The sequence below is a fragment of the Marmota monax genome, unplaced genomic scaffold, assembly GCF_021218885.2.
Source record: "Marmota monax isolate L192 unplaced genomic scaffold, Marmota_monax_Labrador192_F-V1.1 WCK01_AAM20220418_F8-fsc00023, whole genome shotgun sequence".
Lineage (NCBI taxonomy): Eukaryota > Metazoa > Chordata > Mammalia > Rodentia > Sciuridae > Marmota > Marmota monax.
Window position 1 is genome coordinate 10,054,390 of NW_026692907.1, and position 26,100 is coordinate 10,080,489.

General features: G+C 34.8%; 1 protein-coding gene across 7 annotated transcripts in view; it reads left to right on the forward strand.

Moving 5' to 3' along the window:
- The window catches only part of Patj (PATJ crumbs cell polarity complex component), a 360,314-nt gene that overhangs the window by 124,774 nt on the left and 209,440 nt on the right, over window positions 1-26,100 (forward strand). For all 7 annotated transcript variants that reach the window (XM_046450923.2, XM_046450925.2, XM_058581534.1 and 4 more), the window contains 5 exons: window positions 7,337-7,408; window positions 8,697-8,874; window positions 10,681-10,791; window positions 15,227-15,304; window positions 25,275-25,374. In XM_046450923.2, coding sequence (XP_046306879.1) covers window positions 7,337-7,408; window positions 8,697-8,874; window positions 10,681-10,791; window positions 15,227-15,304; window positions 25,275-25,374 — 539 coding nt within the window. The remainder of the gene's footprint in view (window positions 1-7,336; window positions 7,409-8,696; window positions 8,875-10,680; window positions 10,792-15,226; window positions 15,305-25,274; window positions 25,375-26,100) is intronic.

Here is a 26,100-nt window from a genome sequence, read left to right on the forward strand (position 1 = left end):
AATTGAAGATCAAACCATAGTAAAGGAAAGTGTCAAAGACACGGGAAGGATAATGAACTTAAGATGAAAAACTTGTATTTAAAATTGAAAATTATTGGGCTGGGGATTAGCTCGGTTGGTAGAGTGCTTGCCTTGCATGCACACAGCCCTGGGTTCAATCCCCAGCACCAAAAAGAAAGAAAGAAAAAAAAAAAAAGGAAAAAGAAAGACATTATGCTGTGGATATAACAGGATGAAAATGAACAGAAATGGTTTCAGGCATTTAAGACTTTATTATGCATAGAAGGTGGAGTAGGAGGCAGGATGTCATAGTTGGGGAAAGAATTAAATAAATTAATGTTATATTTTACGTCACCAATACAGTACCTGGCATTTAGTGCCTTTTAAATGAGTGGTGGCTATCTAATAGGTTTATCTTTGAATTCAACTTCCCAAAATTATGTGTAAATCCAGAACATTGGTAAGAAATCTAAGGATAAATAAGTATATTTGAGAGAGGGCTACCCTTAAATGTCAAAGTTGGAAGGAAAAGGGAAAGTGAAGCACGGGAGTATAGCACAGTGGTAGAGTGAGTGCTTAGCATCCATGAGGCCCTGGGTTTAATTCTCAGTACTCCCAAAAAAGGGGGTTACCAGGCAGTTTATAGCCTCATGTATGTGATACTTGCAGTTCTTTCTTGCTGATTTTTTTTTTTTTTGGTACCATTGTTGAACCTATAAGCACTTAACCACTGAGCCCCTTCCCCAATATTTTTTATATTTTATTTTGAGACAGGGTCTTGCTAAGATGCTTACGGTTAAGATGCTGAGTTGCTGGGACAGGCTATGAACTTGTAAACCTCCTGTCTCAGCCTCCTGAGCTGCTGGGATTTGGGCACGATCTTCTGTGTCATGTGACACTTTGTAGTTCTTAAAATGCTACTGCAGGCCAAGATGAGAGTGAAAATTTAAGATGAAGATTTATATAGAGGGGCTGGAGATGTGGCTCAAGCGGTAGCGCGCTCGCCTGGCATGCGTGTGGCCTGGGTTTGATCCTCAGCACCACATACAAACAAAGATGTTGTGTCCACCGAATACTAAAAATAAATATTAAAAACATTTTTTAAAAAAAGATTTATATAGAAATAATACACTAATGCCATTGAAAATAAAAATTAGATGTCTGATTACAAATCCAGGTTCTACAGAACATTGGAAGAGAAGTAAGGTTGACCCGAGGAAGCAGTTTGCCATGTATGACTTTAGCTTTGTTTCTTAATACTCAAGCACAGTTTTGCATATTAATAAAAATATACATATTTTAGGATATAGTTTGAGAGAGCTGTATAATCATGTTACCCACACCCCAGTGAAGCCACAGAACATTTCCATCACCCTGAAAGTTCCCTCCTCTTCCTTTGTCCTACACCAAACACTAATCTGATTTCAAACACTGTAATTTAGTTTTTCCTGTTCTAGAACAAATGTAAATTGGTCATACAGTAGATATTTTTTTGTGTCTGACTTCTTTCACATAGTATGTCAGTGTCATTCTAAATATGAGTGTAAGGGAATACCTAATTCCTTATGTACTGGTCTCAGGTAATAATTTGCTTTGCAACTTGAAAAGCATAGTGCAGCATCAGTATAAATAAACCTATAAGTTTGGAAAACACCAGCACTCGTTCTCCCAGCTTCCAAACATTCATATTCCCTGTGATATATCACAGAAAGCTGCCGTATAGATTCTAGATTTAAAGAGAAAAAATCTTTAGATTGCTTAGTCACAACCAGAGCTCTATCTGCGTCTGCCGTTTTGGAATGCTGAGTTTTTTTGACCCTCATAAGGCTTAGTATGTAGACTATGAAGTACTTAGCTATCTGGAATCTTGTATGATGATGAAAATTTTATTTGCAAAGAGATTGTATATCATGATCAAGTCTTGCCATTAATGTCTGCTTGCTCACTAAGTGAGTATTCCATCTTTTCTCCCCAATCTGTAAAGAATAATAACCTTGGGCATTTGTTATATATGGAATGAAAGCCTAGAATGAAAGGCTAATTGGATGTCTAACTCCTTTGGAGGAAAAAGTCTATAAAAATTCTGGTTGAATGTGAGAGGCAAAAGTTTAGTTTTTTTTTTTTAAAGACTTTATTTTCTAGAGCAGTTTTAGATTCACAACAAAATTGAGAGGCAAGTGCAGAGATTTCCCTTATACCCCTGACCTACACGTGTGTCACTTTTCCCATTATCAGTATTGCCTGCTAGGGCAGTACATTTATTGTGACTGATGAACTTATTATCACCCAGAGTACATAGGGTTCACTCTTGCTGTTTTATGTTATATGAGTTTGAAAAGTTCCATTATTTTAAGATGTGAGATTTTTAACTGATAGGACTATTTATCATCTTTAATTACAATGCAGTTTATAAAAATTGAGGTTAGAAATCTCTTGTTAATGTTTCAAATGTTTGTGTAGATTTGCATTTTAATGGGTACAGTGTAAGTATTTTATTTTCTCAGTTAAATGTTAATTCAGGTTGAAAGGTAGTTGAGTTCACTAATGTTAACTGACTCCTTTAGTGTGTATACTTGCTCATCTGTTATGACTGCACTTGTAGAACAAATTGTACTGTATGGATAAATTTTCACAAGTTTCATCCCTCCTTAGGTATGAAATAATCTGAATAAAATATGTATAGACACACTCCCTGAAGAAGGGCAGTAAACTGTGGAAAAAAATTAGTGAGTCTCTTTGAGCAGAATAATCCTTTTGTTACATACTTTATCAAAACTCAATTTTTCATGTTTGAGACAGAGTGGTTCCTGTACTCCCTTATGTTGTGTGTGAGAGCTAGCTGTTCAGAAACTTTTTGGTTTTTACTATTTAAATTAGAAAAACAAATAACCTGTAATATTTATTAAAGCTTAGTTTCCCTTCTATTTTAGATTTTTTAATTAATGAAATTAATTTTTATGATAGTATAAATGTGCCATAGTAAAAATGTTTACTTTATTTTCCTTTCCCCGTGTAAAAGAAAAGTGGAAAATGGAGAAGATGTTTAAGATTGTTTTAGTTTTCATTTTCACTTCAATTAACATTTATTTAAAGGAGACTTCAATTCTAGAATATAGCAGGACATGAAGATATTCTTTACAGTAATGTCCATATTCCAAAAAACAGGACATAATCTAAGTGTATTATATATTGAAATGACATATACATTAAATTATATCAATACCATGAACTAAGATGGTACTAAATTTAAAAAAAAATGATGTATTTATGGTAAGGTGGAAATATTTTATATGAATTCAAGTGAAAAAATTATAATGAGAATGAATATTGGTTGAGAGTTGGTTAAATGTTAATCGTATCTCATTTATTCTTTGTTACTGTTAGAGAAGATCATCAAAATATGAAAGTTTATGCCAGGATTAAGACTGTCCAATGAATATATACACGTACACGTGTAAAGAACAATCGTGATAGGACAAGTTACAATTCACATACATTTGTGGAATTGTGAGTGTGTTGTTTAGGAATTGCAGACAGCTGCTCATAAAGAGAAACCCACATAGTGTGGCTTGAGCAAACAGGGCCTTCATTGTTTTTTTTTTCCCATGTAAAAAGGGCCACAGAAGGTGTTCTTAGGTGATATTGTGCTATTGCCGTCAGGGTCTTCAACTCTTTTTTTTCCCCCCTCTTCCTCGTTGCTCCACATGAAATCAGTCCTCTTTGTTTCAGGATCTGAAGATGGTCACTTCCCCATTAGGACCTCTACATTCTACACAAGAGGAAGGGGAGGCACAGAGCAGAAGGCTCTTGCCGGCCAATCCTCTCTCTAGTGAGCTTTTCCTGGAAACCTCGTCCAGAGACTTCCATTTTTCACATGCTTACCAGGGAATGGTACACTGTTCCCTTAGCTGAAGGAATTCAGAAATTGTATTCTTTTCCCAAGGTGGGCATGGTGTTACCTGAAATAAAGGAGAAGTTATGTTGGTAAGGAAAAAGGGAGAAAAAGATACTAGATAAGTAACTTGCAAATGTCTTTCAAGGTGTTTCCCCATCCTAATATTATGATCCTTTAATTCATGAAAATTAGACTGGCTAAGGTAAGAAATAACCAGGAGTATCTGAGGCATAATGATCCCACAACTGATGTTTGAATGATCTGTATCATTCAGCTTCTTTCCACGTGGGCTTATGGCTATTATTTCCTAAAAAGTCTGTGTAGCAGCAGGTAGATAGTGTGTTGCCATTTTTTAATAGGACTTGAAAGTTCAGAGAAAATTGGAGCATTGACAGTATGTGCTGAAACCAAGATTTGGATACTTGTCCAAAGCTTATGAGATTATGTGGTATTCCTGAACATTTTCTGAGCCTCAGTTCCTCATGTGTAAAACAACATAATCCATCCAGCTGTGCTTCCTTCAGGGTTTTTTTTATGAAAATAAAATAGAAGAGGTAGTGCCTATATTTTTTTGTGTAGGCTAACACTATTTATGGCATCTGGCATTATTTTATAGTGTAAAGTCACACATCCATTTCATGAAACAGGTTAGACTTGACTTAGGACTCCCAACTCTTCTTCAGATAATATTTATAGCCTATTAGATCGCATTTCTGTTATAACCAATTACTCTGTAATTCAGCATTTTTTGTTACCCAGTTCAGCGGTTCAGTATTGACCTTACTTGACAGATGAAAATATGAGAGTGGTAGCTGGGAGTATGTGCGTATCAAATAGATAAATTTAACTATGTGATTTTTAATTACGAAATTTCTCTGTAAACTACACAATATTCATGGAATACAAAAATGGGAATTATTTAAGGTTAAAATGATTTACAAAGGGATGTGATTATGAAAGAGGTATATTTACCTGTTTATGTCCATTTATATTGATTGGACTATCCACTTGGCTTTTCATCATAAAGGTATATAGGGTAATAATGTCTGTCTCATTCTTCTATCCTTCCCATCCCCACCATCCCACCCCTCTCCTCAATTAAAAGTTCTTCCAACTGAGCTATATCCCCAGCCCTCAAAGTTCTTTCATTCTTCCCTACCTCCCCACAAACCTCCCATGGATCAACATCTGTTTATAAGAGAAAACATTCAGCCTTTGGTTTTTTGGGATTGGCTTTTTTCACTTAGCATGATATTCTCTAGTTCCATCCATTTACCTGCAAATAACATAATTTCATTCTTCTTTAAAACTGAGTAATATTCCATGTGTATATGTACCACATTTTCTTTATCCATTCATCTGTTGAAGGGCATCTAGGTTGGTTCCATAGTTCAGCTATTGTGAATGGAGCTGCTCTAAACTCTGATGTGGCTGTGTCACTGTAGTATGCTGATTTTAAGTCCTTTGGGTATAAATCGAGGAGTGAGGTAGCTGGGTCAAATGGTGGTTCTTTTCCAAGTTTTCTGAGGAATCACCATACCACTTTTCATAATGGCTGCACCAATTTGCAGTCCTACCAGCAATGTATGAGAATACCTTTCCCCCTACATTCTTGCCAACACTTATTATTGCTTGTATTCTTAATAATTGCCATTCTGACTGGAATGAGATGAAATCTTAGTATGCTTTTTAGTTGTAGATGGACACATACTTTTATTTTATCCATTCATTTTTATGTGGTGCTGAGGATCAAACCCCAGTGCCTCACACATGTGAGATAAGCACTCCACCACTGAGCCACAACCACAGTCCCTCTTAGAGTAGTTTTGATTTGCATTTCTCTAGTTGTTAGAGATGATGAACATTTTTTCATATATTTGTTGATCGATTGTATTTCTTTTGTGAAGTGTCTATTCAGTTCCTTAGCCCATTTATTGATTGGGTTTTTTTTTTTTTTAAATTTTAGATGGACACAATATCTTTATTTGACATTTATGTGGTGCTGAGGTCCGAATCCAGTGCCTTGTGTGTGCTAGGCGAGCACTCTACCACTAAGCCACAACCCCTGCCCTGATTGGGTTATTTTTTAAATATTTATTTTTTAGTTGTAGTTGGTTGGAAACAATACCCTTAGTTTATTTATTTATTTTTATGTGGTGCTGAGGATCGAACCCAGGTCCTCATATGTGCTAGGTGAGCACTCTGCCGCTGACCCATACCCCAGCCCCAGGTTATTTATTTTTTTGATGGTAAGTTTTTTGAGTTCTTTATATATTCTGGAGATTAGTGCTCTATCTTAAATATGTGTTTTGAAGTATGAAATGCATACTGAAAAAATGTATAAATAATAAATATTTTAGTTAAGTGAACATATCTGTATCACCAGCTTCCAGATTAAGAAATAGGACTTTACCAGCACCCTAGTAGCCCTCTATATGCCGCTTTTCCATTAATAACCCATAGCCCTTGCAAAGTAATACTAAGTTTTAAGAAACATTTTACCTATTGATAAACAAATGTGAGATTGTACAAATTGAACAGTTTTTTTTTAAAGAAAAATCACATGTAGAGTGTCACCAATAATCATTCTATGGTTTTCTTATATGTGAGGATTTGTTGTGTTGAATGTTAAAACAATATATGTTTCTTTTGTATATTTATTGATGGAAATATTCTGAAAGCATAAAAATGACTGAGCATTGTGGTACATGCCTGTAATCCTGCCTACATGGGGGGGCTGAGGCAGGAGGATTACAAGTTTGAGGTCAGCCTGGGCAACTTAGCAAGACCCTATCTCAAAAAAACTGGAGGTGGTGGTAGAGAACTTCCCTACCATGTGTGAGGGCTTGTATTCAATCCCCCGTAGCACACACAAACATACAGCTTAAAATTAAGAACCATTTAGCAGTAATTATGGTTTGGATGTGAGGTATCCCCCAAAAGTTCATGTGTAAGACAATGCAAGGAGGTTCAGAGGAGATATGTTTGGGTTGTGAGAGTCTTAACCCAATCAGTGAATTAATCCCTGATAGGGATTAACTGAATGGTAACTGAAGGTGGATAGTATATGGCTGGAGGAGGTAGACATTGGGAGCGTGGCTTTGGGGTATATATTTTGTATCTCGTGAGTGGAGTCTGTCTCTGCCTTCTGATCATCATGTGAGCTGCTTCCCTCTGCCACACTTCTCTGGCATGATGTTCTCCCTCACCTAGAGCCCTAAGGAATGGAGCCAGCCTCCTATGGACAGAGACCTCTGAAATTGAGCCCGCAGATGAGCTTTTCCTGCTCTACAATTGATTTGGTCTGGTGTTTTAGTCACAGCAGTGAAAAAGCAGACTAAAACAGTATAGATTGTGCAATTTCAAAACTTTCCACAAACCTTTCAGAATAAGAGTACGTCTTAAAAGTTGTGTTTTTTTTTTTTCCTTTCTCCCCCTCAGTGAGTTACCTGAGAGAGAAGAAGGTGAAGGAGAAGAAACACCAAACTTCAGCCACTGGGGTCCACCAAGAATGTACGTGGGTGATATAATTGGCGTTCTGTATAGAAGCACATTCTCTGCATGCTCCTCTGTCTTAATAGAGCATTATTTAGTCACACTCTAATGATTGCACAATTGTGGTAATTTACATGTAAGATGGCCTAAATTTTAGTTTCATTTTGTTTTATCTAGTAATTTTAGCCAGAATAAAAGACCAATATTAGGAAAATCTTTGATATTTTTTCAGAGGAAATAGTTTAATATCCATTTATGGTAGAAACTAATGGACTAAATGTACTTTATTCTGCCTCTTTCAGTGGGTTGGGTGGCACTGTTTCAGATATGGTGACACTGCCCTCATGTAAACAGCAGCGACCATGGCTGTAGGTTTCTCTTCCTTCCTCCCCTGGTGGGGAGTTCAATTCTGTGCCTTGTTTGAACTAACAATGTGTAAACTGATCTTCCCTTGATTATGGTTATTGTTTTAAGTACTCACCAGGGCCACGTTTTAAGAAGGTAAAAGTCTTCCTTTAGCTGCTTTCTCCATTCTTTATGCATTATTAATTCTTCCAGCACCACCCAGCCCGTCTGTTCTTTTCTTGCAATTGAATTCTGAGTTTTGTCTTAAAAACTCTTAGGAACTGTTTTTTGAGTTCCGTTTTTATATGAGTTAATTACTGGTCATATCTCTATGGTTTAAGCAAAATCCATAATATTTACAAAGGCAAATTTTATTCCATATGTTCTTTTTAAAATGACATGGTGGTGGAAAGAAAAGAAAACTTTCTGGCCTTAGGAGCAGATAACATCTGTGTTATGTTTGAAGAACCACAAGGTTAACCTTCTGATTTGGAGTAGCACTTTGTGCTGTGAACCTCTCAGTGATAAGTTTATTTTATTCTAGAAGTCTGAGCTTTTTACTAAAATGGCATATGCGACTTTCTTGATGTTTTAACCCATCTCATTTTCTCAGTCCATTCTCTGCTAATGTAATGGATATAAAGGAGATGGACTAATCACAGAAAACGTATTGTAATAGGAGATGGAAGTTTTGAGGCCTAGCTAAACCTCCTCTAAACCTCAAGAGCTGTTTTTATGTTTTAGAGATCTATCTATTTTAGAACATAAACTTTCACTTGTCATAAATTGATAGCATCGTGTAATTTTGGAACTAGGTACAATTCCTATAACATTTGTAAAAATATATTTGGAAAATTTATTTTTATAAAACAAGTCACAAGAATATGGAATACATTGAATGTTTACAGTGCAAAAAATTAACTTGTTCATGAGTGGATTTTATTTTTCTCTTTTTTTGTAGTGTTGAGATTTTTAGAGAACCCAATGTGTCTCTTGGTATCAGTATTGTTGGTGGACAAACGGTTATAAAACGCCTGAAGAATGGAGAGGAAATTAAAGGTATATTCATCAAACAAGTGCTAGAAGATAGTCCAGCAGGAAAAACAAATGCACTTAAAACTGGAGATAAAATCCTTGAGGTAAATGATGCTAAAATATTGTTTTTGTTTGAAACATATTTGAGACAGTAAAAGAATCTTAGCTAGAAGACCTTTCCTCACGTGTCGGTGCATGTATATATAATTGGTCTGTTCTATTTATATGCCTTAGTTCAGATGTTGTATTACAATTTGTGAGTTTCTCAAGTGTAGAGAAGAACAAATAATATGATAAAACAAAAACCCTCAGCTGATTGAAAATGACAGTTTAAAAAGGGGCTCTATATAGAATTGGGCAGATGGTGAGCATTATGCTTCTCCCAAGTCTTTAATGAGCTCTAAAGTTTATAATTGTGTTTCAGTGGAATATGTGTGCTTGCCTGGAGAAAGGAGTCCACCCTTCAAAGTTGAAGCCTCCATCAAGGGAAGGGGGGATCCATGGTCTACGTGTGGTGGGCTTTGGAGGGGCCAAATTTTAAAGGCACATCAAAGCAAAAAGATGTCATAGGATTGGAATGTGATTTTCCTTGTGCTAGATTTATTAGATGATATTATAGTTGGTATCTCTCATCCAAGAATCTGCTTGTCCTTGATTTATGGTTTCTGGTAGAATGCAAAGGGCCCTGGGGGTCATGGGTCAAAATCCAATAAATTATTAGTCCCACCTTATTCTTAGTTTCCAAATAAATTGGAATTGAGAATTCAAACCTACTGACATCATCATGAAGATTAAATCAAAGAACTACATCAACTTGCTCTGTGTGGACAAATCGGGGGTTATGGAGATTGAGTGTTACTTATCTGAAATGCTTGAGACCAGAAGTATTTTGGAGTTTGGATTTTTTCAGGTTTTGGAGTAGTTGCATATACATGCTGCACTATCTTGGGGATGGGACTCTAACCTAAACACAAAAATCATTTGTTTCATTTATACCTTACACACAAAACCTGAAGGTAATTTTATGTAATATTTTTAGTGCACTTGTAATTGTAACCTGCTGCATGAGCTTAGTTAGGTATGGAGTTTTCTAATTGCGGTAACCCATCAGTGCTTTATAGAGTTTCAGATTTTGAATTTTTTGAACGAGGAGTGTTTGAGTTGTATTTGTGCTTGTGAAATACATTTCTTAAACACAATAATAATGTGGTAGTGAAGAAAATGACCAAAACTTGCACCCCTTACAGCGTTAACATTGATAGTGTTAACTATGTTTGCTTAATATAGTGTTCTTGGAGGTACGTAGACTGTGTTAACAAGTTAGGTTTCCCCACTTTCTATAATAAGGAACCCTTTAGAGTTACCCAAATTTATTGAACACGGGCTCTTTTACTAAAAGTGTTCTATGTTGTTAGGGTACTTCTATTTTAACACAATTTGAAAAATATTCAACTACTCAATTGTGATAATCGGCAGTTGGTTTAAAATATTCCTGTCAGTTTAATGGTGAGATAGCAAAAGTCCAGAAAGAGATTCCCCACAATCGCCACACCCCCAGAATTGTGTACTGTGCTAATGACAAGAGTGAGAACTTAAAGTTCTAACATACACAATAACTTATTTCACAATTGCCATACAAAGGGAATTAATTATGTACCATGCTCTACCAATTTTGGATCATTATATTTAACCAGGGCCGTTGTTAATAATGTATTTGTCATATTAATTTTCCTGAAGTTGAAGTGTTATTTTTCTAAAAAAGGCAAAGCATTTTGTGGGCCAATCTTATTTTTTTTCCTGGCTGTGGTGTAATCAATAGACTCTGGCTGTTCTCAACTTACACGAACTTTGAATTAATTTACCAACGATGTCTAATGCCTTTTCGGTCAGACTAACTCACTGTGTTTCAGGTGTCTGGAGTAGATTTGCAGAACGCCTCGCACAATGAAGCAGTTGAGGCCATTAAGAACTCTGGGAACCCTGTGGTGTTCGTGGTTCAGAGCTTGTCACCTACTCCGAGAGTAAGTTTTAGTTTCTGTTTCCAAAAGGTTAATAATATTCTTTCTTTCTCTAATCAAGCTTTACCTTCAAATATTTTATAAGTGTTTTCTTTGTTACTTAGCTACATTATTTTTGAGAAAAAGGTATTTGCTTTATACAAATTTAGTCATTAATTTCAATTTTCATTTTTCATCCCAATTTTGATCTCTTGGTCAAATTTGAGTTTTTACAGTGTGCATTGAGCTTAGTCACAGGCTTTGGTGGCAAACAGACCTGTTTTTAGTTTCTCAATTCCTTATTTACCAGCTTTGCTAACTTGAAGGCAAGTTATTTCACTTTTCTAAGTCTGTTACTCTGTTTATGAAATGCTTTGAACATAGAGAAGGTCAGGTGTAAACACATTCTAAAGATACCACCAAATGTTCTATATATTTATTAAAGCATATAAAAATGCAGACATGTTGACAATGATGCATGTTCTACTATTGGAAATTTGAATTAAAAAATGACAGTACTGCTGGACACAGTGGCACATGTGACTCGGGAGGCTGAGATATGAGGATCACAAGTTCAAGGCCAGTCTGGGCAACTTAGTTTGACCTTGTCTCAAAAAAATAAAATAAAATAAAATAAAATAAAAAAGGACAGAGATGTAGTTTGGTGGTAGAACATGGGTGAGGCCCCTGGGTTCAATCGCCAGTACCACTACCCCGCCCACCCCCCCCCCCAAAAAAAAAAGAAAGACAGAATTTGATTCTAAAAATTTTCTTCTGTAATTAGTTATCTGGTATGGAATTGAAATTCTGACATGAAAGTGTCAATGGCAGGTTGTATCATATTATATTGCAATGTGCTGCAGATGTGTTATCCTTAAATCCTATAACTGAAGAACAGTTGTTCAAAATTTGGCACTTCTGAACAGTAGAAAATTTTGCATATTTAACAAAAATTATTTGCTTTTCAATATAGTCTCATGCTTTTGAATGTTTTGAACTGGCAGGTACATGGTTGGTTGCCCCAGCAGGCGGCTTTGATGGGGTAGGTCAGCATTCTTGTAACCTGTTGGTATGAAGTGGCCTCGGCCTTCTCCCATTCTCCCATCAGCAGCTCGGTGCTGCGCCACAGTACACAGCCTTCCATTCTTAGTGCTGTTCTTACACCATCCAAACTGAGAGGGTGAACTGAATAAAGTCCTCTCATTTTCATAAAATCTGAAATTTAATTAGGTTTTTTGGAATTCAGTTTTTAACTCTTATACTATTGAGAATGTAGTTGAGGCCATCACTTTTATTTCTGGAAACTGAATTCAATAGGAAAATTGGCCAGATTATTCTTTGCCAAATGTCATTTCCCAAGAAATAAATTCTGAGTAAAAATGAGTCAATCAAATTGTACATTTATGTGGCCAACTGTGTGAATACCCTACTGAAAAATATTCAAAGCATTTAAACAGGTTATAGAGTCAGCCAAAAAGGCCATGTTTTCAATCCAGCCTTTGCTAGTGAGCTGAAGTGGAAATTTCTTGCTTGGAGGACATGAACAGTGCTATTTCTTTCAACTGTTAAAAAAAAGAAAGAAAAGAAAAAGAAAACCTCTTAATCATCATGCTACACTCACATCACTTCTCCCCTCCGTGTGCTGTAACAGGCTGCCACACTGTGCACTCCGATCGTCAAGCATTGAACCGTAGTCTGTGGTCCCAGCCAAGGGAGTACATCCTATGGATGGTGTTAAAACTATGTCTATGACTTGTTCTATTTTTAACTCGGTTTTAGCACAAAAGGATTCCTGTTGAATGAGGCAAGGAAACAAACCAAGTTTAATACTTCGCAAAATGATTCTTTTGGCTTAATTATTGGTGCAAGTCATATAGACCATCCAGGAATAAAAAATATAGGCAATGCCTTAGTTTTTTTTTTTTTTTTTTGTTTGTTTGTTTGTTTTGTTGTTGTTTAATTTTTGGGATTGGTTCTCACAATGTTGTTGCCCAGGCTGTCCCTGATCTCCTGGGCCCAAGTGATGCTTGTGCCTCAGCCTTCTGAGTAGTTGGGTCTGCAGGCATATTCCACTGTGCCTGGCTACCTTAATCATTTTGACCCGTTTGCATTAAATTTTGAACAATTCCCTCAAAACCTAAAAAGTCATTTCCTAATGTTATGCCCATCAAAGGCCCAATATCTAAAAGTGCCATAGTAACATAAAAATTCTCACGATACTATGAATTGAGTGGTGATCATCTTATGTGTACCTTTTAAACCTCTCTGTAAATTCTCAACTGTATTTTCAGCATGTTGGAAAAATTTCTGTATGTGTTTAGAATTTACTTGGCAAATGCTTATTTGAGAGCAGAACCCATGACTTATATTGTGCTCCTCTATACGAAGTTTATATGCCAAGACATTATTTTTTTACTTAATAACATAACTGCATCACATTTTTTTTTTATTTCCAAAATAAATTTTTTGAATTGGGTTTAATTTCAGCTCATTAAGTTTATCATCATTTTCTTCTTATAGTCCAGTTGTACTTCCTTAATACCATAATGGCACCTGTTTTTTTGGCACATGCATGTTTTGCATTATCAATCTCATACAAATATATGTTTTTTTACTTTTACAAGAAATATGCTGTCTTCTATTTTCTCAAAAGTTGTAGTCTTTTTGTGAGCATTTTGTCAATTTAAATTTAATAATAAGCATACAGAAATATTTCTCCTCTATTCAAAAAACAAAAGTAGACTAGCATTGTTGTATTTTAAGATTTTTTTCAGGATAAGAAATGAATTTCTATAGACCTGCCAGTCTCTGATTTAGGTTGTTGTATACATTGAATAGAGAAATAAATACTAAGCACTATTATAGTGTCTGTTCAGATAGGAAACACTGACTTATATGCTAACAAGTCATTACTATTATATTCTTCTTAAATATTCCTGAGACTTTCTCATTCATTCTGAATTGATTTATTTCTTTAGCATAGTAAAAGTGAAGAAAATTTAATCTTAAATTGCATTTAGAGGGCTGTGGCTCATGGTAGTGTTTGCCTGGCACATGTGAAGCACTAGGTTCTATCCTCAGCACCATATAAAAATAAATAATAATAAAAAAGGTATTGTGTCTATCTACAAACAAATATATATATATATATATATATATATATTTAATATATATTAAATATATATAAAAAATTGCAATTAGAGAGAAGTAGATTATTTTGTTTTAAATTTTGTCTAGATAGGCATTTAGGCAGTTCTTAATTTTCCAAGAAAGCAGAGTGATTTTTTTTTTTTTTAATTTTCATGTCTGTCATCAGGGTGACTATTGCTATTAACCATTTGAAGAGCTTTAAAAGAATAACCAAAAATATTATATTTTTCTAAGATTTTTTCTTAGTTTTACAAAAAGAAATGAGTCAAAAAGTAGTCTATGTTGTTGGCATCATTAAGAATTAAAATCTTTTTATAAAATTGAACTTCATTTATTTGTAAACATTTAATGAATGCAACTATATATTAGGTTCTTTTAGAACACCTAGGTCAGCATTCAGATTTTACTTTGGAAAATGAAATGAAGTCTTCTTTATTATCTTCTGGATCCATGCACACAAACCTTTTAATTTTTATTCCTGATATCTATCTATCTACATTTTACAGTATTTTGAGGTCATTTATCTTGACAAACTTCCAAACTTTTATTGTTTGCTTAGAATTGTACTTCTCATATCTTTACTTTTAGATGAAGTCATGAAGTTAATTAAGTATTTGTTGTTTTAAGAAGTAGAGTAAGAAGGACTGGGGTTGTGGCTCTGTGATAGTGCATTTGCTTACCTTGCATAAGACCCTGGGTTATATCCTCAGCACCACAAAACAACAGCAACAGCTGGTAAATGGATGGAACTGGAGACTATAATTCTAAGTGAAATAAGCCAGACTCAGAAAGTGAAGGGACAAATATTTTCTCTGATATGTGGAAGGTAGTCTAAAATTAAGGGGGAAAAGGAAAGAGAAGATAAAGAAGATGGAGTTAGGAAATTCCATCAAAATAAAAGAAAGATCAGGGGAGAAGAAGGAGATCTGAGGGAGAGGGAGAAAAGACAGAACAAGGTACAAATAGTGGAATGAATCTGATTAACTTTCCAATGTACATATATGAATATACCACAGTGAATCTCATCATTATGTATATGCACAAGACACTAATTTTTTAAAAAAATAATACATGGATCAGTAGAGTAGAGGAAAGGGATCAGGCAAGGAGGAGGGGAGAGTAAGGCTAAGTACTAGAGACTAATTAAAGCAAATTATATTTCATGCATTTATAATTGTCAAAATGAATCCTAATGTTATAGAATCAATAAAATTGAAAAACAGTAACAGCACAGTAAGAACTGTAATGTGCTGGCATTTGAACTTATTCTTTTTCCTCCCTCCTTTTTTTTTTTTTTCTGTGATCATAGGTCATTCCTAACATACATAATAAGGGCAACAAAATCGCCAAAAACCAGAACCAAGACACTCCAGAAAAAAAGGAAAAGGTAACTTGAACCTTTCAAGCTTCTAAAAATATTTATGGTTTCTTCTTGCATTTTTGAGCTGTAACTAATAAAAATGTTTGTTTTTTGATAAGTGTCAGTGTAGACGCATTGTGTAAGTATTTGTTCCCTGTGCACATAGCTGGTTCTCACCAGGACGAAGGCCAGAAACCTGGGAAACATAGGTAGAAAAATAGTATAAAAGACCAGTCAGCCATCCATGTCTGTATCTCTCTTTCCCATTCAGCTGGACCAGTGTTTGGTCCATTCCTAGAACATGCTGCTCACACTTGGGAGTTTCTGTGACTTGGTTCTCTCAGCCTGGAAGCTTATTCTCACATTAATTTTCCTAAAGAATCCTTTTTATACTTCAAGGAACAGACCAAAGGTCATCTCTGTTATGAAACACTTGACTCTCAATCAGAGTTAATCACCCATTCCTGTTTTCCCACCTGTAGTCAAATAGAATTTGTTAACCTAAAAATTATTTTAGGATATGGTATCAGGTAGGGTAAATTTTCACTTTTTCCCATAAAGATAACTAGTTGTCCCACTGTTTAAAATAGGACCTCCATTACCCACTGATTTACATTGCAACTCTGTCAATACTTGGGTTACAAGGGGAGTCTCTTTTTGAGTTTCATCTTTGTTTCATTTGGTCACTCACTTTTCTATCCCTGCACATATGCTGTCCTACCTAAATTATAAATATAATAAATATTCAATAAAAGATGTACCGTTTAACATTTATATTAACATTAAGAATTTTCTTCATGAATGATATTGACATTGAATTTTATCAGACATATTATCTGCATTCTCTGAAATAATTATGTGTATAAGTTTTTTCTTCTTGAATCCTGTAATGTGGTAAATTCCATTTATAAATTTTAGATTGTTGAACTACCCTTGAATTCATGAATTAAATTTAATTTGATCAAGATTTTTTTTTTTTTTTACCATTGCTAGTATTAATACTTTCAAGATTTTTGCATCTATGGTCATGAATGAAATTGGCCTGGAAATTTTCATTTATATGGCTTTGGTTATGCTAAACTACTAAAAGGAATAGTTGAAATATTTTCCTCTTTCACTTTTCTGAGAATTTGTATAACATCTTAATTACCAGTTCCTTTATTGTTTGGTCAAACAAAACTATGAAGCCATTGTGGGCCTGTGTCTTCTATATGAGAAAAATTTAAAGTAGTAATTCAGTTATTGAATAGTTATTGAACCATTCCAGATTTTCTATTTTTTTCACAGTCAGCTTTGGTCATTAACTTTTTCCTAGGAATTTTTATATCCCCCACATTTTGAAATATTTTTTGGCATAAAGTTATTCATATATTATCATAAGTTTCATCATCTTTGCTCCAGCTATAATTCTTTTTTGCTCTGAATATAATGATTTGCCTTATCTTTTTTTCAGTCTCAGATGTAATATTTCATGTAGTTTTTCTTTTTTAAGAAGTACTTTTGAACTGTGTTGATCTTCTCTGTTTTGTCAATTTTCCGCTTAATCACTTTTGCTCTCATTTTTATATTGCCCTTTTTGTTTGGGCTCCATCCATTTACTCAACCCCCACCAAATTGCAGAGTTTGATTAATTTTTACCCTTTCTCTTTTCTAAAATACTAATTTAAGACCATAAATTTTTTCTAAGTCCCACATTTTCTACATTTTGAGATTTTAAGAATTTCTGTTGTTCAGTACTGTTTTTTGTAATAGTATTTACTTTTTTAATAGTTTATTTATTTATATGTGGTCTGAGAATCAAACCCAGTGCCTTACACATGCTAGGCAAGCACTCTGCCACTGAGCTACAACCCCAGCCCCAGTACTAAATCTTTTTTAGGCTTCCAGCATGATTTCTCTTTACTTAGGTTTATTTACAAATGTATTTTACCTGTCTATGTGAATATTTTAAAGGACTTTTTATTTCTAACATTTCAGTTATAATCAGAGATTGTTGTTTATGAAATATTAGTCCTTTGACATTGGTTGAGACCTTTTTGTGGCCCAGTACGTAGTTGGTTATTGTAAATGTCCTTCTGTTTTTGATTAAAGAAGAATGGCTATGTTATTTAGATTCAGATTTTTATCAAAAGTTGTTGGGTCAAACTGAGTTATTCAGATATATACTTAACTGGTTTTTGTTGTTGGTAGCATAACTTAATGCTCATTCATCTTGATGTTAAAATTAGTCTATTTTTATGTAGCTTTTAAAAATTTTATTTACACATTTTCAAATAAGTTTATTAGGTCCCTATAAGTTTAAAATTGTTATACATTCCTAGGGAATAGATGTGTATATTAATATGTAGATATGGTATATAGTGATGTCCCAGCAGCTATTTCATCTAATATTAGTAAAAGCATGATGGCTTTCTTTTTTGTGTCTACCTGATATTTTGGCTTGGAATTTTTTGAGCTGCACACATAAAATGAATTCAAGTCTCCCAACCTCGGTGTATCTGGACTTGAATGAAACTGATAAGGAACATCTTTCTTCTCCTTTTCTCTTCCACCTTAAGCAAGGCCAAAGCCAGTAAATATCCCTACAGTCTTGTGTGATCAGATGTTTTGGTTTGTTAGATCTGTTTTTATCTTTATCCATGGTAGATTTTTTTAAAGCCATAATTAAATTGTACACATAGGAGAACTTTATAGATGTGTACATGGGTACAATGAAGATGCTAACTTTGATGAGGACTTGGGGAAAGGGTTCTTGAAAAGAATGACAGCTGACTCTTGTCTTGAGTTTAGATTGTAATCACAAAGATTATATTCGGGTTGGCAGTAGCACATATTGCGTGATCTAGATTCTGTGGTTTTCCACAAATAATATGTAGATTCTAGAAGACTGTTGTTATTGTTTGTGGAAGTGTTCAGTACAGATTGCAGGTAATCATTGGCAGAATATTTCCTCAACCTTTTAGAAGTTACAGGCTTTATTTTCAGTGATAGGGTTGGGGAAGATGATATTTTTATTTATTTATTTATTTATTTTTAAATTTTTAATTTTATAATTTTTTTTAATTGGTTGTTCAAAACATTACAAAGTTCTTGACATATCATATTTCATACATTTGTTTTTTTTATTGGTTGTTCAAAACATTATAAAGCTCTTGACATATCATATTTCATACATTAGATTCAAGTTGGTTATGAACTCCCAATTTTACCCCAAATACAGATTGCAGAATCACATCGGTTACACATCCACATTTTTACATAATGCCCTATTAGTAATTGTTGTATTCTGCTACCTTTCCTATCCTGTACTATCTCCCCTCCCCTCCCCTCCCATCTTCTCTCTCTACCCCATCTACTGTAATTCATTTCTCTCCTTGTTTATTTTCCCATTCCCCTCACAACCTCTTATATGTAATGTTGTATAACCATGCGGGTCTCCCTCCATTACCATGCAATTTCCCTTTTCTCTCCCTTTCCCGCCCACCTCATGTATCTGTTTAATGTTAATCTTTTCTTCCTGCGGAAGATGATATTTTTAGTCCAACTTCCCATCTTTCTTGACCTCAAAGGGACATTTGGAACTCAATAAATTCTTAGCTCTCATTAGATAAAAATGAGTAGATATATATAATTGTGTTTCTCTGATGGTCTAGAAAATATAATCTATAATAACAAAACAGATCAGTGGTTCCTAGGAATGGGGTGCCAGATGAAGGTCTGGAAAGGACTTAAAAAGAGACATAAGTAAACTTTTGGGGGTGACATTTATGTTCATTATTTTGATTGTACTGAGGTTTAAAATTGTGCACTTTAAAATGTGTACAGTTTTTTATATGTCAGTCATGCCTCGGTATAGTGCAGTGAAGCTGTTGAAGATAAACAAAAATCATCCGCCCTCCTAGAGCTTACGTTCCAGCAAGGCAAGACAAACAAGATAGAATTCAGTGACTGCTACTTGACAGGCCCATGTATGAGAGGGTTTGGGTTTGGAATGTGAGCTGTATGAGGGCAAGGACATCATGGTCTCATTCAATTGCCTGGCATCTAATAGGCATGAAGTACAAGTTTACTGAATGAATACAGAATCCTAAATACAGAAATCTCTGGTCTTAGGTCACCAGGGATAGATGCATATCCTCCAGGCAGGTGTCACCTTCCTGTACTGCACTAAACCTCCTCATTTAAGATTTATGGTTGTTTTTAGCCTGGAAAAGTTACAAAATCACTTTTTAGAAATTTTATCCATTATTGTGTGGTAAGAAGAGTTTCTCAGAATATTTAGTCTACCGTATTCCTGGAATCTTAGTGATTAATAATGTTGACTTGAAGGTCTGACTATTCATCAAATATTTGTTGGAAACCTCAGCCAGTTACTGTGTAGCAGTCCAGAGATATACCTAAAATGAAACTGACATGGTGTCTGTGGGCACCACAGAGTTAAGTAAAGAGGCTACTAATTTAATTACTTCTGGCAGGTAATTTAGTTAATTCAGGAAGCTCCCACATAAGATCCCAGGAAGAAAAAGGTTAAATGTTTGATATCAACTTTGGCCAGCTCCATTAAGCCAAATACATAGCAAGGCTGTCTGTGTTTAGTGAGAATCTAGTAGGAGTCCAAAACTACTAGCAGTCAGTCTTCAGCTAAGTTCCTCATTACAAAGAAAAACAACTGACCACTAAGCTGAGGCTGTATGAAATCGTATCCCAATCTACATCTCCATTACAGAATGGCGTTTAGCGACTGCAGAATGCTCTTTGCTATTTTCCTTTTCTCTGAAATCACATCTCATGTGTCAAGCCACTTATTGCATTCTGGAATGATGAAGCACCTGCATTCCAAGAGGCACACGGATGAGGGCAAAGTGCAGAAAAAATGAACAGAAATAAAATTAGTAATTAATAGAAGTATTCCCAGGGCACCGTGGGAGCACACCCTTTCCAAAGTCAGTATGCTCAAGTAGTGACTGATCCATCTCTTCAAAAGTTATCACCATCAGAAGAAATTCTTTTATGCATTATTCTCTCCTTAAGATGAAAGCAATATATGTTCTCTAGAATTATGGACAAACAAAAGAAGGCAATAAAAAAAATCACCCAGAACTCATTCCTAATAGCTGTAGGTTAGAAATAGAAATTTTAGCTTGAGGTCATTTCCATTAATTTTTTTTTTTTAAATAAGAGAGTTACTAAAAAACTAAAAAAGAATCAATTAGCAGGTCTCAAATTCCTTGTCTTTCATTTATGCCTCATTTCAGTATTTTCTGACCTGTTTTGCATTATGTAGAGCCTGAAAGAAGAGGCAATCAAGATTATAGATCTTGGCTATATTCCCAGCTACTCCAGAGGCTGAGGCACAAATTTGAAGCCAGCCTCAGCAACTTAGTGAGACCCTGTCACAAAGTAAATAAAAAGGACTGGGGATGTGACTCAGTGGTAAAGCACCCTTAGGTTCAATCTTGCTACCAAAAAAAAAGTAAAATTACTAAAGGTTTATAACAACTCTTTTATATTTTCTTCCCAATTTTTTTAAAGTTTTATTTTGTGTATTCTGTGAATGGATTTCACAGCTGGGAGATTTGTTAATGGAGAAGCAATCCTTGACAATTAGTCAACTTCATTTTTTTCCCCCCAAATATCATCAAATGAAAATGTTGTCTCTGGCAGAGACCCTAAAAATGAAGATTTTTAAACTTATAAAAATGTTAGACTTATAAAAGAGATACATTGTAAATTGCTGCTCAATTTATAATTGGGTCATGTCCCAATAAGCCCATAATAAATTGAAAATATTGGAAGTTGAAAGTGCATTTAACACACCTAAGCAAACATGATAGCTCAGCCACACTACGTACTGTATAGTTGCTGCTTCTTGTGGTCCCATGGTTGAGAGCTGTGCTCACTGCTGCTTCTGCTGCCTGGCTTCTGAAGAGAGTGCTGTACCATGTCACTTACCCCATGAAAACATCAAAATTCAAAGTACTGTTTCTCCTGTTGGTGTATTGCCTTTGTACCACTGTAAAGTCAAACCATCATATTTTGGGGACCAGCTGTACTGAAAATGAGAACATTTTCTTTTATGTATTATAACTCAGTAAGATTGATGTTAGAACATTCATCTAGTCCCAGTAAAGATCTAGATTTCAGGTCTAAGGGGGACCTTGTGAACAAAATTATTTCTTGTGAACCTCCTGATGGTACCTAGAATATTAATATATATATATATATTTATATATAATATATATATATAATATATATGCTCTGATTATTCTTAACAACAACAAATAATACAGTGTTCAGTCAGTGATATTTCACATTGTGCTAGGCCTTCAAATTGGCTGGTTGTATTAGCTTTGTGTCACTGTGATCAAAATACCCGACAAGGATATCTAAGAGAGGGAAAAGTTTCTTTGGGTTCACAGTTTCAAATGTTCAGTACATGGTTGTCTGACTCCATCACTCAGAATCCAAGATGAGGTAGAACATAATGTTGAAAGGACACAGAGGAAGAAAGCTGCTTAGCTCATGGCAGCCAAGAAGCAGAAGATTGAGGGGCCAGGGACAAAACATAAACCCCCAAGGCACGCTCCCAATGACCCGTTTTCTTCCAGCCATGCCCCACCTGCCAACAGTTACCCCCTAGCTCAGTACTCCTTTCAAATTAGTAATCCATCAATAGATTAATCCACTAATTAGTTGACAGTTCACACTCTAATCATTTCACCTCTGAACACTGCTTCATTGCCTAACATGAGCTTTTGGTGGTGGTGGTAGGGAGTCATCTCATATCCAATTCATAACACTGAAAATATTCAGGTTGATATGTAAATATTTGTGAATTCAGATATATATTCAAACATATACATGTGAGTACGGACCTAGCACATGGTCATGCGGGTGTCATGTAGCATTGTTTTTATAGTCCTGTATATAAGATTGTTTTATAATCTGCACTGAGATCAAGGAGATCAGGAAGAAGTATAGCTGTTTCTAAATTCTCAAATCACTTTGACCATGTGAATCTGGATTCTTACATAAAAATGCTTGTTGGTTTCTGTGAAGATAGGATTTTTTTAAGGCTGGCACATCTAAAGTCATAGTTTATTATTTTCTAGAAACTCTGGGAATATGAGATTCCATAATGTTTATTGCTCTCTATAAGCCAATCAGATTTTGTTTTGTTTTAAGAGATGTACATGTACTCTATTAATATACTGAAGATAGGAAAATATTATATATTGAACATGAGAAGCAAGGACATTTCTTACCTACAGGCACTCAGACAGCTTTCAATGTCTGTCCTACAATGCAGACCCAGAAATGCAAAAACACAGCTGGGCGTGGTGGCGCATGCCTGCAATCTCAGAAACTTGGGAGGCAGAGGCAGGAGAACTGCAGGTTTAAGGTCAGACCCAGCATCTTAGAGATGCCCTATACAACATTGTGAGTCCCTGTCTCAAAAAATAAGAAGGGCTAAGGATATTGCTCAGTGGTTACGCTCCCCTGGGTTTAATCCCCAGCATCCTCCCCAATAAAAAAAATGCAAAAACCCACCTTCTATCTGTCAAAGCACTGTTGTTTCCAGTAGACACAAGACATTTTTTTTTAGTTCAAAACCACAAACAGGCAAAGAAAAGAGAATAACAAGCATGTTCTCTGTTACTTCTTAGCTCATGGAGAGTAGATTCTTACAGAAACAATCTCCTCCTTCCAACAAATACCACTAAGTGGGCAGACCATAAAACCAAATCCATTTATTGCTGCTACTAATGGGAAATAAGTTATAGCCCAAATACAAAGAACCAGCTTTTATCTACTATCAGAAATTAAAACATAGAATTGAAAATTTTTTTAGTAAAAAAGAAAAAATTCTTTTATTACTTTGAATTTACTATGGGAGCCTAGAAATCATGTAAGTGGATTTAAACAGCTCATGAATTGCATATATGAGGCATCATAGTTTAAATTGGTTCTGGAAGGTGAGTCTATTTGAACATCTCAGTGGGACTTCCAAAATTGTCAAAGTATAATTTAACAACAAAAAAAAAAAAGTGCAGGTATCAGGTATTTATTTAACTCAATCAATGAGGGAAAGAGATCGTAAGCCTGGTGCAGAGAAAATTGAAGAGTGAAATACTTACAACTACTGAAAGAACAAATGTTTCAGACTCCCATTTAGGTATAAAGTTGGTTAATGTTGTATATGGCGAGAAAACTGCAATCTTCGGAGTTATCTTTTCTATAGGACTAAAATCATTTGTATCTCTATCAGATAAAATTAATATGCAGTACTAAGAATCATTTGCATTTCTAAAAGTTTATCGGGGAGCCTGGGCAGCATCAATGACAAGCAGTTATTTAGTCATTCAGAAATTACTTAAGGGAGGCCTACTCTGTGCCTCGGAAGATGCCACTGAGTCTGTCTTGTTCTCTACCCTCGTGGGGATGGTCATCACCTGGCCAAGCTGGGTAGACCTTGCTCTAGCCTTCATTACTGCAGGGAGAGCTGGGTGCTGTCCACATCCTTCTCCCATATGCTGTAGAAGGATGCCCCAGGTATTTGGCAACCCACATATAGACTGTAGGCAGATCTGGATATGCTTATTCTATATTCTTTTCAAGAGTGTTGGTAGAAGCCAATCAAATAATGTATAATTTTTCCTTAAATATATTTTAAATCTATTAATAAAAATTCATACTCCTTAACATTATTTTCAAATCCAGCTATCCTTGTTCTAGATGTTGTCTTTGACGAAGAATAACCTTATTCTGAGAAAAAGGTTTCTTGAAAAGAATTCATTTGCCCTTACTCTCCATTTCACTCACATGCATTTTTGCACTCAAAAAAATTAAAGACACAACGATCACCCTTCTGGATTCTCTTGTTGTTTAATAAGCATTTTGTACTTGGCATCTTTTCTTCCTCTATTGCTCTTGTATTTTATTCATTTCTGAATTTTCTACAAATGTGGATAATGGCTGCTTTGGTTAGACATTGTTTTAAATAAAAATGGGTTTGTGTTTTCTTTCATGAGTCTCAAATAGTGTTTTCTATTTTAGAGGAATTTATCGTATGCCTGCTCTCTGTAATCGAGCAGGCATTGTCCACTTACTGAAGTATATCCTGCCATTAGTGCTTTTGTCCTATAAAGGATAATTGAATGTACTTTATTGAGGTCCTGTAGCAAAGCAAATTTTAATCCAGTTATTTTGGTATTGGTGGAGGACTCGGGTATGTCGGCTCCTATTCTTCTGAACAGCTTGGATCTCTATAAAGTTTGGCATGTTTTATTTTTCTCCACGTTTAAGAAAATGTCTCCGTCCTGTGAAGGTAATCTGATCATAGAGTTTTATTCTACTTCAATTATCTATATAAGTCAAATGGTGATGTGCTCTATCATTGGAATATAAACTGAAAGCATACGTATACAGAAATACTTATGCATCACAGAGATTTCTTTTTTAAAATATTAAAATGTGTCTTGGCCATCTACATACAGATGAATACCTTTTAATTTGGGAAACCTTGATGTTTCATTATTTTTTTAAAGAATGAAATCTGTAGATTCTATAATGAAAAAAAAATCAAATAATTATAGAATTAACACATTGGACAGTTTTTATTTTAGGTTTATTTTAGAAATGTTTTTCATTTGAATTATTTTGTTTATAACAAAGAAGATTCAGCTCCCCACAATGTAAAGAAAATGTACATACTTGCCTTTTCACTGGGAAAGAATGCTTTCTTTTAGGTGGGTCAACAGCCTTCATAGGTGTGCTTTTGAATTTCTGTTCTGCCTTCCTATGTTTACATCCCAAGAGGCACCTTTATAAAATAACATAAGCATAAGAGAATAAATTATTTGTTTTTGAATCCTTGAATTATAACTGAAGTTGGCTACAGTCAAATATTTCCAGACTCTCTTTTTATGGTTTTTGTCAGCAAAGAAAAGGATTGTACAAAAGCAATTAACCCTTCTCTCAAATTTTGCATTTTCAGAGGCAAGGAACAGCTCCACCTCCTATGAAACTGCCTCCTCCTTACAAAGCACTGTCTGTAGACAGTGATGAAAATGAAGAAGAAAATGCATTTACTGACAGTGAGTTCCTTTTTGTTTAATAAATGCAGGATTTATTAAATTATGCTTTAATGACTTCTGTACATTTTTCAGTAAAGGGCAGGGGGAAGCTTCAAAAATGTGCATGAATATATGCCAAAAAAGAAAATTTATATTTGAAAGTTTTGTGGCTAATTTCCTAGGCTTTTCTCTTTGACATTGACAGAGAGAATATTGAAGGAAGCATTGTTATACACTATTTTACCTGTGTTCCCTTCCAGTTTTGCTATTTGGTTGTGAATACAAAACTGTTAAAAAGTCCTTTTAACTCAAGTTTGATCAGTAATCTGAGTTGGGCATTGATGCCAGCTCTTGATTATTTACCTTACTCAAAGTAATGTTGATATTGCTAACACAAAATTATTGGTGGCCCACCAAGTCTTATTTAATCCTTTATAACTCATAATTTTTTATACTAATTGCATCAAATATACATTCATACATTATTTAACTGAGACTTTATTTGAAAGAATTTGCATTTCTTTTATGAATGTATAGTATCTGGAGTTAGACCTGATTGCTAATGTATACAGAACTTCTTTGGGAAGTGAAGAAAATGTTTTAAAATTAGACAGTGATGATAGTTGTACAATTTGTGGATATATTAAAAACCACTGACTTGATTGTTTTAAATGGGTGAATTTTATGGTTTGTGAAACACCATAAAATACATGAAAACATTTTTCTAAAATATATGAAAGATTTTTA